The sequence below is a fragment of the Heptranchias perlo genome, chromosome 8 (assembly GCF_035084215.1).
Source record: "Heptranchias perlo isolate sHepPer1 chromosome 8, sHepPer1.hap1, whole genome shotgun sequence".
NCBI lineage: Eukaryota > Metazoa > Chordata > Chondrichthyes > Hexanchiformes > Hexanchidae > Heptranchias > Heptranchias perlo.
Genome location: NC_090332.1, coordinates 75,262,925 through 75,274,827, shown reverse-complemented (window position 1 = coordinate 75,274,827; position 11,903 = coordinate 75,262,925). Strand labels below are relative to the sequence as shown.

General features: G+C 43.0%; 1 protein-coding gene across 6 annotated transcripts in view; it reads right to left on the bottom strand.

Moving 5' to 3' along the window:
* Positions 1 to 11,903, bottom strand: part of usta (uronyl 2-sulfotransferase a) — a 97,935-nt gene that overhangs the window by 20,223 nt on the left and 65,809 nt on the right. For 2 of the 6 annotated variants that reach the window (XR_010963712.1, XR_010963711.1), the window contains exon 9: positions 1,346 to 1,849. Coding sequence is in view for 3 of the 6 variants with exons in the window: in XM_067989340.1 (XP_067845441.1) it covers positions 1,588 to 1,856 (269 nt within the window). In the remaining 3 variants the exon portion in view is untranslated. Of the gene's footprint in view, positions 1 to 1,057; positions 1,857 to 11,903 lie in introns of those variants that run through there. The other 4 variants (XM_067989339.1, XM_067989340.1, XR_010963713.1 and 1 more) reach the window with 4 other exon arrangements.

Genomic DNA, 11,903 nt, shown 5'->3' with positions numbered 1-11,903 from the left:
GCTAAGAACACAGCATGATCCAAGTATTGGAAAGCACAGTTTCCACGCCGAGAAGTATATTGCAGTGTATGTGAGATAACGGGAGAAAATAAACTGAAGAGAGCTGCCACCTGAGATATCTGTATAAGGGCTGGGAATAATTTTCAGATACAAAATCATGGAAGAATAGCTATCCCTTTTGCCAATGTGACCTGACACCTTAACTGACAAAATGAAGAAACAGAGATGACAGAAGATTGGGTCATGCAATTCACCTCAGATCTGGGTTTGAATCCAACACAGAGTAATGAAATAAGCGCCTCCTGTCTGCTGGGAGCCTCAATCCAATTCCCAGTATGTAGGGGGCGATAATACAAAATTATCCCATAATGGCACTAAATTGGTAATTATGTTGAGAGCAGCCATACAATAGGTGGTTAGGAAATAGAAAATTGCCATACTGGTGTTGCAGGGGCATTGTTGTGAGGTCAGGGCTGAAGCACGTGTTGAGGCAGAGTAAAGGGAGCTAACCCGTGCTGTATCTGACCTGGGAGTGTTTGATGGGACAGTGTAGAGGGAGCTTTACTCTGTATCTAACCCGTGCTGTACCTGCCCTGGGAGTGTTTGATGGGACAGTGTAGAGGGAGCTTTACTCTGTATCTAATCTAATCCGTGCTGTACCTGACTTGGGAGTGTTTGATGGGATAGTGTAGAGGGAGCTTTACTCTGTATCTAACCCGTGCTGTACCTGCCCTGGGAGTGTTTGATGGGACAGTGTAGAGGGAGCTTTAGTCTGTATCTAATCTAATCTGTGCTGTACCTGCCCTGGGAGTGTTTGATGGGATAGTGTAGAGGAAGCTTTACTCTGTATCTAACCCGTGCTGTACCTGACCTGGGAGTGTTTGATGCGACAATGTACGGTGATATTATGTGCACGTAATTCTACACAGGAAATGATATCCAATCAGGCCTAAATTTGTGAATAGAAAGATTTTCATTTACATAAACCAGAAAAAGGAGAAAGGATAATGTAACTAACACCGGATCTTGGATTTCGTCTAGCCGCACAGCTGTACAATGCTTTCAAATTGTTTATTTTCTGACAAATCACAAACATGAGTACAGTCCTGCAAAGACTACAAAATGCATTTTCCTAAATGCTCCAGTCCAATTTTATTTCCTCGGATGCATCTTCCATCTGAAGATCCAGAGGTTTAGGAAAATGAGCTAGTATCTAACTGGATTAGTACCTTTCTCAGATTGATATAATGTGATATTATCTTCTTTACATTTTTTAAACAAGTAACTAAATAAAACATTCAATATATACTTTAATATGCAGATATAGTAGTTGAAAGTGTCTTACCTGCTGGTACAGCAGTTGGTAAAGAAACTTTAGGAATAAAAAATTTAAAAATCATGCAATAGCATGAAAAGTGTAAGTAACAAACATCTGCCTGGCAAAGACTGACTGCAATCGTGAATGTGTTAATCTAATCTCCAGAACAGACCAGCACTGCAGCATCTCCTGACCAAATTGCAGTTCCTCATGAAATGTCCAATGCAAAGGACACACAGAAGCCCCCAAAAAGTAGCTCGCTGTAATCATCATCTATAGATATCTTTCAACCATGTGTCATCATCATCTTCATGGCCGGGCTCTGCAATCTCCATCTGAGATGGAATCGTGTACTCTCTATGTGGAGTGCGGCCTTGAGTCTTCAGGCCAAATTTCCGTTTCAATAAATGGAACTGATCCTTAACATAGTTATAAAAGTCGTATTCGTATCGCATTCGCTGGTATAGCATCTGGAGTGCTTCCGGAGAGGGTACTTGTTTCTTCACAGTGATCGTCCCATTTCCAAGTTTCCTATACTCTGGGAAGTAAGCAAAGTATCGTCAGCTGTTCTAAGAAATAGACATCTCACAAATATGAAAACGATTACAGCCAATCATTTACTAATTATTATTTACTGACACTCTCATAGCTGAAATGGTGGAATTAAGTTATATAAAATTCTCTAATGAACAGACTATTCGTGGCCAATGGAATCAAGCTCAGGTTTCCAAATTCCATTTTTAAAATTAAAGCAAAATATATTTCCGAGCTCTTTTGGAAGTGTTACCACAGTTACATTTACATGCACTATGGTAACACAATCAGATAATATGCAATAGGATGATACACAACACTACAAAAAAACACACTACGATAAAATATAGTAAAAGAATAGGGAACAATAGAGTAGCTACCGAAAGAAAGGGGTGCAGCAGCAGAAGGGGATAAGGAATGATATAACAGCTGTAGTAAGGATGGGGATAGCAGCAGTTGGGATGAGGAATGTAGCAGATATAGACTAACGACGTGCATTTGTATAGTGCCTTTAACTTAGAAAAACATTCCAAGGCATTTAAGGGGGAAAAAATCAGGAATACAGGAGGGGGGAGGAGGGGTCAGATAGTAACGGAGAATGGGGGAGAGGAGCCTGGGGAGGGGGAAAAGAATGGGGAGGAAAGAGAATGGGGAGGAAAGAGAATGGGGAGGAAAGAGAATGGGGAGGAAAGAGAATGGGGAGGAAAGAGAATGGGGAGGAAAGAGAATGGGGAGGAAAGAGAATGGGGAGGAAAGAGAATGGGGAGGAAAGAGAATGGGGAGGAAAGAGAATGGGGAGGAAAGAGAATGGGGAGGAAAGAGAATGGGGAGGAAAGAGAATGGGGAGGAAAGAGAATGGGGAGGAAAGAGAATGGGGAGGAAAGAGAATGGGGAGGAAAGAGAATGGGGAGGAAAGAGAATGGGGAGGAAAGAGAATGGGGAGGAAAGAGAATGGGGAAGGGGAAAAGAATGTTAGGGAACTTGGGGAAATAAATAGTGATGTCTTGAGGAGTGTACATATTACAGAGAGGGAGGTGCTGGAGGTCTTAACGCGCATCAAGGTAGATAAATCTCCGGGACCTGATGAAATGTATCCCAGGACGTTATGGGAGGTTAGGGAGGAAATTGCGGGTCCCCTAGCAGAGATATTAGAATCATCGACAGCTACAGGTGAGGTGCCTGAAGATTGGAGGGTAGCAAATGTTGTGCCTTTGTTTAAGAAGGGCGGCAGGGAAAAGCCTGGGAACTACAGACCGGTGAGCCTGACATCTGTAGTGGGTAAGTTGTTAGAGGGTATTCTGAGGGACAGGATCTACAGGCATTTGGAGAGGCAGGGACTGATTAGGAACAGTCAGCATGGTTTTGTGAGAGGAAAATCATGTCTCACGAATTTGATTGAGTTTTTTGAAGGGGTAACCAAGAAGATAGATGAGGGCTGTGCAGTAGACGTGGTCTACATGGACTTTAGCAAAGCCTTTGACAAGGTACCGCATGGTAGGTTGTTACATAAGGTTTAATCTCACGGGATCCAAGGTGAGGTAGCCAATTGGATACAAAATTGGATTGACGACAGAAGAGGGTGGTTGAAGAGGGTTGTTTTTCAAACTGGAGGCCTGTGACCAGCCTCAGGGATCGGTGCTGGGTCCGCTGTTATTTGTTATTTATATTAATGATTTGGATGAGAATTTAGGAGGCATGGTTAGTAAGTTTGCAGATGACACCAAGATTGGTGGCATTGTGGACAGTGAAGGTTATCTAGGATTGCAATGGGATCTTGATAAATTGGGCCAGTGGGCCGATAAATGGCAGATGGAGTTTAATTTAGATAAATGTGAGGTGATGCATTTTGGTAGATCGAATCGGGCCAGGACCTACTCCGTTAATGGTAGGGCGTTGGGGAGAGTTATAGAACAAAGAGATCTCGGAGTACAGGTTCATAGCTCCTTGAAAGTGGAGTCACAGGTGGATAGGGTGGTGAAGAAGGCATTCAGCATGCTTGGTTTCATTGGTCAGAACATTGAATACAGGAGTTGGGATGTCTTGTTGAAGTTGTACAAGACATTAGTAAGGCCACACTTGGAATACTGTGTACAGTTCTGGTCACCCTATTATAGAAAGGATATTATTAAACTAGAAAGAGTGCAGAAAAGATTTACTAGGATGCGACCGGGACTTGATGGTTTGACTTATAGGGAGAGGTTGGATAGACTGAGACTTTTTTCCCTGGAGAGTAGGAGGTTTCGGGGTGATCTTATAGAAGTCTATAAAATAATGAGGGGCATAGATAAGGTAGATAGTCAAAATCTTTTCCCAAAGGTAGGGGAGTCTATAACGAGGGGGCACAGATTTAAGGCGAGAGGGGAGAGATACAAAAGGGTCCAGAGGGGCAATTTTTTCACTCAAAGGGTGGTGAGTGTCTGGAACGAGCTGCCAGAGGCAGTAGTGGAGGCGGGTACAATTTTGTCTTTTAAAAAGCATTTGGACAGTTACATGGGTAAGATGGGTATAGAGGGATATGGGCCAAGTGCAGGCAATTAGGACTAGCTTAGTGGTATAAACTGGGCGACATGGACATGTTGGGCCGAAGGGCCTGTTTCCATGTTGTAAACTTCTATGATTCTATTCTATAAATCAATGTAAAGCCAAAGAGGGTGACATCAGAGGGATGAGAGGTGTGTTTAAGGAAGTTCTTAAAGGAGGAGAGGGAAATTGAAAGGTAGAAGGGTTAAGAGAGGGAATTCCAGACCGTGGGACCCAGACAACTGAAGGCGTGGTAGCCAATGGAGGGATGAAGGGAGGGGGTGAAGTACAAGAGGCTTGAGTCAGGGGAATGGAAACTTTGTAAGGGTTTTTAGGGCTGGAGAAGGTTACAGAGTTAGGGGCAGCAAAGCAATGGACAGATTTAAATATGAATGAGAATTTTAAATTTCAGGCGTTAAAGGACTGAGAGACAGTGTAGGTCAGCGAGGACAAGGGTGAGACTTGGGGCAAGATAGGATAGAAGCAGCAGAGTTTTGGATGAGCTGAAGGAGAGGATGGGAGGCTGACCAGGAGAGCATTGTAGTAAACAAACGGGATGTGGCAAAGGCATAGATGAGCGTTTCAGTGACAGATGAGCTAAGTGGGGGTGGAGATGGGCAATGTTACGGAAGTGGAAGTAGACGGTTTCTCTGATGGAGAGGATATGGGGTTGGAAACTCAGCTTCGGGTCAAACAGGACGCCAGGTTTGCAAACAGCCTGGATCAGTGGCCAGGGATAGTAATGGAGTCAGCGGCGAAGGTATGGAGTTTGCGGCGGGGACTGAAGACACTGGTTTTGGTCTTCCCAATGTCTAACAGGAGAAAATTGGGGATTCTCCGAGACTGGATGTTGGACAAGCAGCCTGATAGCAGAGGCAATTGAGAAGGGTCGAGAGAGGTAGAGCTGGTATCGTCAGTATACATGTGGAAGTTAACTCCATGTCTGCAGATGGTGCTGCTAAGGGGCAACATGTAGATGAGGAGGGCTCAAGAATAGATATTTGGGAGGACTCTGGAGGTAACGGTGAGGGGGCAGGAAGAGAAGTCATTACAGGTGTTGTTTTGGCTATGATCGGATAGGTAAGAGTGGAACTAAGCGAGGACAGTCCCACTGAGCTGGACAACGGAGAAGAATTGGAACAGAATGGTACAGTCAACCGTATCAAAAGCTGCAGAGGAAGGATAATTATTTGGTTTGAGCCTTTTCGCTGCTGTGGGAGGGATAGAAACCTGATTGAAAGGATTCAAAACGGAGTTACGGAAAGGATTGGCATGGATGCAGGAGGTGACAAGTTCAAGGACAATGCAAAGGAAAGGTAAGTTGGAGATGGGGCGGTAGTTTGCAGGGACAGAAGGGACAAGGGTGGTTTTTTTTTAAATCGAGGAGGGCGATGACGGCAGATATGAAGGAGTGGGGGACAGTACCTGAGATGGGGGAACCATTTACAATGTCAGCTTGCATAAGGGCCAGGAAGGGAAGATGGATCAGGAGATTAATGTGAATGGGATTGAGAGAGCAGGTGGAGGGTCTCGTAGACAAGATGAGCTCGGAGAGGGCAAGGGGGAGCTGCAAGATAAACTAGAGAGTGAGAGAGATAGGGGGTTCAGGGCTAGGGTAAGGGAGGTTTGGCTTGGTCAAGGGAATGGGAAGCAAAAGAGACAGCTGAATGGATGGCCTCATCTTGGTGTTGAAGAAACCTATGAGCTCCTTGCAGTTGTTGTTAGAGGTCAGAGTGGAAGGGGCAGGGGAGAGAGGTTTGAAAAGGTGGTTGGCAGTAGAGAAAGGAAGCCGAGGGTTATCTTTGCCCTGCTGAATGATCCGAGAGTAGTGCGCAGTTATCAGAGGAGAGTGAAGCCTGGCTGAAACTTTAGATGGGAGTTGATAGGGCAATAGACAATGAGGATCTTAAAGGGTGAGGTGCTTCAAGGAGAAGGTGCCAGGAGCAGGGGGAGGGGCCAGGTGTGACTTAGTAATAAGGGCCACAGCATCACGACGTCAGTTTGGGTGGGGCCAGTAGTGGAAAGTATAGCCAGGTGAGGTGGCTTCAGTAAGGAGCCATCTGTGAGCCAACTTTCAATCAAAGCTAGGATGTCAACACAATCATCCACATCTGAAACTGTTTTTCAGACTGGAGGGAAGTATACAACGGTGTTCCTCATGGGTCGGTATTAGGACCACTCCTCTTTTTGATATATATTAATGACCTGGACTTGGGTATACATGGTATCATTTCCAAGTTTGCAGATGGCACGAAACTCGGAAATGTAGTAAACAATGTGGAGGATAGTACAGACTTCAAGAGGGCATAGACAGACTGGTGAAATGGGCAGACACATGATAAGTGAAATTTAACACAGAGAGGTGTGAAGTGATACATTTTGGTAGGAAGAATGAGGAGAGGCAATATAAACTAAATGGTACAATTTTAAAGGGGGTGAAGGAACAGAGAGACCTGGTAGTGTATGTACAAAAATCTTTGAAGGTGGCAGGACAAGTTGAGAAGGCCGTTAATAAAGCATATGGGATCCTGGGCTTTATTAATAGAGGCATAGAGTACAAAAGCAAGGAAGTTATGCTAAACCTTTATAAAACACCGGTTAGGCTTCAGCTGGAGTATGGTGTACAATTCTGGACACCACACTTTAGGAAGGAAGTCAAGGCCTTAGAGAGGGTGCAGAAGAGATTCACTAGAATGGTATCAGGGATGAGAGACTTCAGTTATGTGGAGAGACTGGAGAAGCTGGGGTTGTTCTCCTTACAGCAGAGAAGGTTAAGAGGAGATTTGATAGAGATGTTCAGAATCATGAACGGTTTTGATAGAGTGAATAAGGAAAAACTGTTTCCAGTGGCAGAAGGGTCGGTAACCAGAGGACTTAAGATGATTGGCAAAAGAACCAAAGGCGACATGAGGAAACATTTTTTTACGCAGCAAGTTAGGATGATCTGGAATGCATTGCCTGAAAGGGTGGTGGAAACAGATTCAATAGTAACTTTCAAAAGGGAATTGGATAAATACTTGAAGGGAAAAAATTTACAGGCTATGAGGAAAGAGCAGGTAAATGGGACTTGCTCTTTCAAAGAGCTGGCACAGGCATGATGAGCCGAATGGCCTTCTTCTATGTGATACCATACTATGAATACAACAACAACTTGCATTTATATAGCACCTTTAACTTAGTATAATGTCGCAAGGCGCTTCACAGGAGCGTAATCAGACACCGAGCCACATAAAGAGATGTTAGGACAGGTGACCAAAAGTTTCGTCATAGAGGTAGGTTTTACTGAACGTTTTAAAGGAGAGAGAGGTACAAAGGTGAAGAAGTTTAGGGAGGGAATTCCAGAGCTTCGGACCTAGGTAGCTGAAGGCTCAGCCGCCAATGGTTGGCCGATGAAAATCAGGTATGCACAAGAAGCCAGAATTGGAGGAACGCAGGGTTCTCGGAGGTTTGTAAGGCTGGAGGAGGTTACAGAGACAGGGAGGGGCGAAACAATGGAGGGATTTAAAAACAAGGATGAGGTGAGCGGTTATAGCAACAGTAGACATAAGGAATACACCAACTGTAGAAAGACTGGGGATAGTAGCAGAGGGGATATGGAATGATACAGATGCAAAGAAAGGGAGGGTATAACAGGACAAGGCACTAAGGAGTGATGTGCAGCAACAGAAAGTTGCAGGATAGCAGTTATTGGGGAAAAACAATGTTGTAGCAGCAGAAGGCAATAAAGAATGATACAGCAGAATAAGGGTGGGAATAGGAGAAGGGGGAAGAAGAATAATATGGTAACTATACAAGGGAGGGAGTAGCAGTTGAACAGGAAGAGGAATGATATAGCAACTATAGAAATGACAGGGATAGGAGCAGAAGTGATAAAGAATGATATAGCAACTATAGAAGAATCATAGAATGGTTACAGCACAGAAGGAGGCCATTCGGCCCGTCGAGTCTGTGCCAGCTCTCTGCAAGAGCAATCCAGCTAGTCCCACTCCCCCATCCTTTCCCTGTAGCCCTGCAAATTTTTTCCTTTCACGTACTTATCCAATTCCCCTTTGAAGAGAAGTGGAACCATAGATGTTTACTGCATGGAAGGAGCCCACGGTGTCTGTGCTGGTTCTATGCTAGAGCAATCCAAAACTAATCCCACTGCTCCCTCCCTGTAGCCCTGTATCTTCCTTTGCTACAAACTCCTCTCTACAAACCTCTCTCCTCACTCGTGGTTATAATTTTAAATCGATGACCCCTCATCACTGACTCCCCAACCAGAAGAAAAAGTCTTTGTCTATTCATTCTATCAAACCCCTTCTTAGTTTTAAAACCCTTTATTAAATCTCCTCTTAGGCGTCTCTGCTCCAGTGGAAATAGTCAGTCTCTCAAGTTTCTCCTCAACTAATTTCCCATCCCTGGTGAATCTACATTGTACACTCTCTATGGCTTTAATGTTTTTAGTAATGATACTCTAACTGTGGCCTAACCAATGGTTTGCATAATTTTATCATTGCGATTATTTTTATTTGTTCTTGTACTCTATGCCCTTATTTATAAAACCGAAAATGCTGTTGTCCATTTTCATGACTTTATCTACCTGCACTCACACTTCCAGGAAATTAAGTATTTCCAGGAAATTAAGTATTTGAACCACTAAGTCTCTTTGTTGATCCTCATGCTTCAAAGTCTTTCCATTGAGTGTGCACTCCCCATACCTTGTTTCTCCTCCAAACTGTATTATCCACAATAAATTGCATCTTCCACCTGCCTATCCATTCTTGTTGTTTGCCAAACTCCCTATTTTTGTGTCAGTGAATTTTGAGATTTCTGCCCCTATATCCAAGTTCAAATCTCTACATATACCGAGAACAAAAGTGGACCGGTCACTGATCCCTGGAGTACACCTCTTCCAACCCTTCTCCAGTCCAGGTAACACCCATTTACCCTAACTTTCTGTTTCTTGTCTATCAACCAACGTTCTATCCACACTGCTACATTTCCTCTTGTACTATATGCCTGAATTTTTTTTAACAAGCTGCTTCTCACCTTATCGAACACCATTTTAACATCCATATATGCTACATCTACTGCATTTCCTTTTATCTATCCAATCAATCCCGCTTCAAAAATCTGTCAATCATAAGGTAAATCTTAATTAACGCATGCGTTTTCAAATGTTCACTAATTTTATCTTGAATTAGTTTCTAAGAATTTGCTACAACCTAATGTTACGTTAACTGGACTATTGTTACCTGGTTTATCCTTCTCTTTCTTCTTCAACAAAGTTGCTACATCGGCTAATCTCCAGCCACGGACACTACTTGCACATTTATGGTTTTTGGAAAATTGTGGCCACAGCTTCTGCTATCTCATCTCTGACTTCTTTCAACAGCTTGGGGTGCATGCCATCAGGGGCCAGTGATTCATGTAACCTTGAGTTCCGCTAAGTTATTCGGAATCAATTCATTTTCTCCAGCTATTTCTAACAATTGTTCCATATCCTCTTCTGTACACCATTTCCACCATCATGTGTAAAAATTGATACAAACTATTTAATATTTCCATCATATCTTCATTCTCCATAACTAAGATTCCCTCCATCATCGCTGAGCCGTCTACCCTCTCCAACTATTCTTTTAGTTTTTATATGCTTGTAAAAACCATTGCTATTTCCTATCAGCTGCAAGCATTTTTTCATATTCACTTTAAGCTCACCACTACACTTTTGATATTCTATATTCCTCACATAGGAATTGCTGTACGCAAAATGACCAAGGTTCATCTAGTTGGCCGTCTGCCATCCAGATAGTCGCATGATACAATGATAATGGAGTGTTGACTAATCGTAGCAATCAATCTCTATCAATTAGTCTACAACGGACCCAAACATGAGGGGAGGAAAACCTCCAGTGTGGAAAGCTTTGGGAACCATAGGTCCAAAGTCACCTGTAACTCCAGAGCAATGCTACACTTACCATTTTCTTAAGTATTGTTAGTCCTAATTTTATCATATGCCTGCGAGTTTTCATCTCTCTATTTATCCAAGGAACTCTTTGATGCATCCCGTTTTCACCCTATAGGAATATATTTATTTTGTACTCTAGCCATCTCGTATTTGAAGATCCCCACTGCTGATCCATCAATCTGTATGTTAACTTTCCTGCCCTGTTAATTTGGGCCAAGTCCCTTTTTACCTCTCAGAACTTTGACTTTTCCCAGTCCAACACCCTTATCTTTCACTCTTTATTATCATTTTCTATTCTTACGGTGAAGAGGGGATAAGGAATGATATAGCAGCTATAGATACGGTGAGAATATGGCAGAGAGCACAAGGAATGATATAGCAGCAATACAGTAGGGATAGCAGTAGAGGGGACAGGGCATGTCAGAGCTGTAATAGAAATGGTAGGGATAAGGAATGATACAGTATCTATACAAAGATTGGGGACAGCAGCAGAGGGGATAGGAAATGACATAGCTGTAATAGAAATTGGTAGGGATAGGGAGTGATACAGTAGCAATACAAAGGCTGGGGATAGCAGCAGAGGAGATAGGGAATAACATAGCTTTGATAAAAATGGCAGGGAGAGGGTAGCTATACAAAGACAGGATAGCAGCAAAGGAGATGAGGAATGATATAGCATCTACCGAAAGGGGAAATATAAGGAGAAGGGATAAGGAATGTTACAGCAACTATTGAAGGGGTGGGGATAGCGGTCGCAGGGGATATGATATAGTAGCTATAGAAAGGAAGGGTAGAGTACCAGAAGGCAATAAGGAAGATGCAGCAGCAATAGACAGGGTAGGGAAAACCTAGAGAAAGTAGAGGGGATAAAGAATGATATAGTAGCATGGAAAGGGTGGAATAACAGCAGAAGGGGATAACAGAGCAGGTAAAGAATAGAGCTATTGTAGAAAGAGTGGAGATAGCAACAGACAAGATAAGGAATAACACTGAAATATGTACAGAACTGAGATAATTGGGAAATTTTTAAACTATTAGAGACCATTAGGATATGGTAAATACATTGAATCGATTCTTCCCACCATTCACCAAGGAGGGCTGTACACAAATTCTAGTCCTAGTAAAACAAGTTAAGTAATCCATAGCATGTATAAAAGTTAATAATGTGATGCAGAAAGTGGAAGGATTAAATATCCCAAAAGCTTCAGATAGGATACATCCCAGAATCATCAATAAATTCAAGGAGGAAAGCAGTGATGTTTTGGCTGATACTTTCAGAGCTCCATAAATACTGGCGAAGTAGTGAGGACTAGAAGATGCTAAGCAGTTCCAGTGTTCAAAAAAGGAGTAAACCGTGCAATTACAAGCAAGTTAGCCTAACATCTACAGTGGGGAAAACTGTTCAGGACATTCCACAGGATAGTATTTGAAGAGCACAGCTATCTTAGGAAGGAGCCAGCACGGTTTAGCAGTAATAGGCTATGCTCTAGAAACCTACTGGGATTTTTTGAGGGGTTAACTAAGACAGTACATTTGGGTAATCCAGTCAATGCAATTTACTCCTGTGAAGCCAGTAGGGAA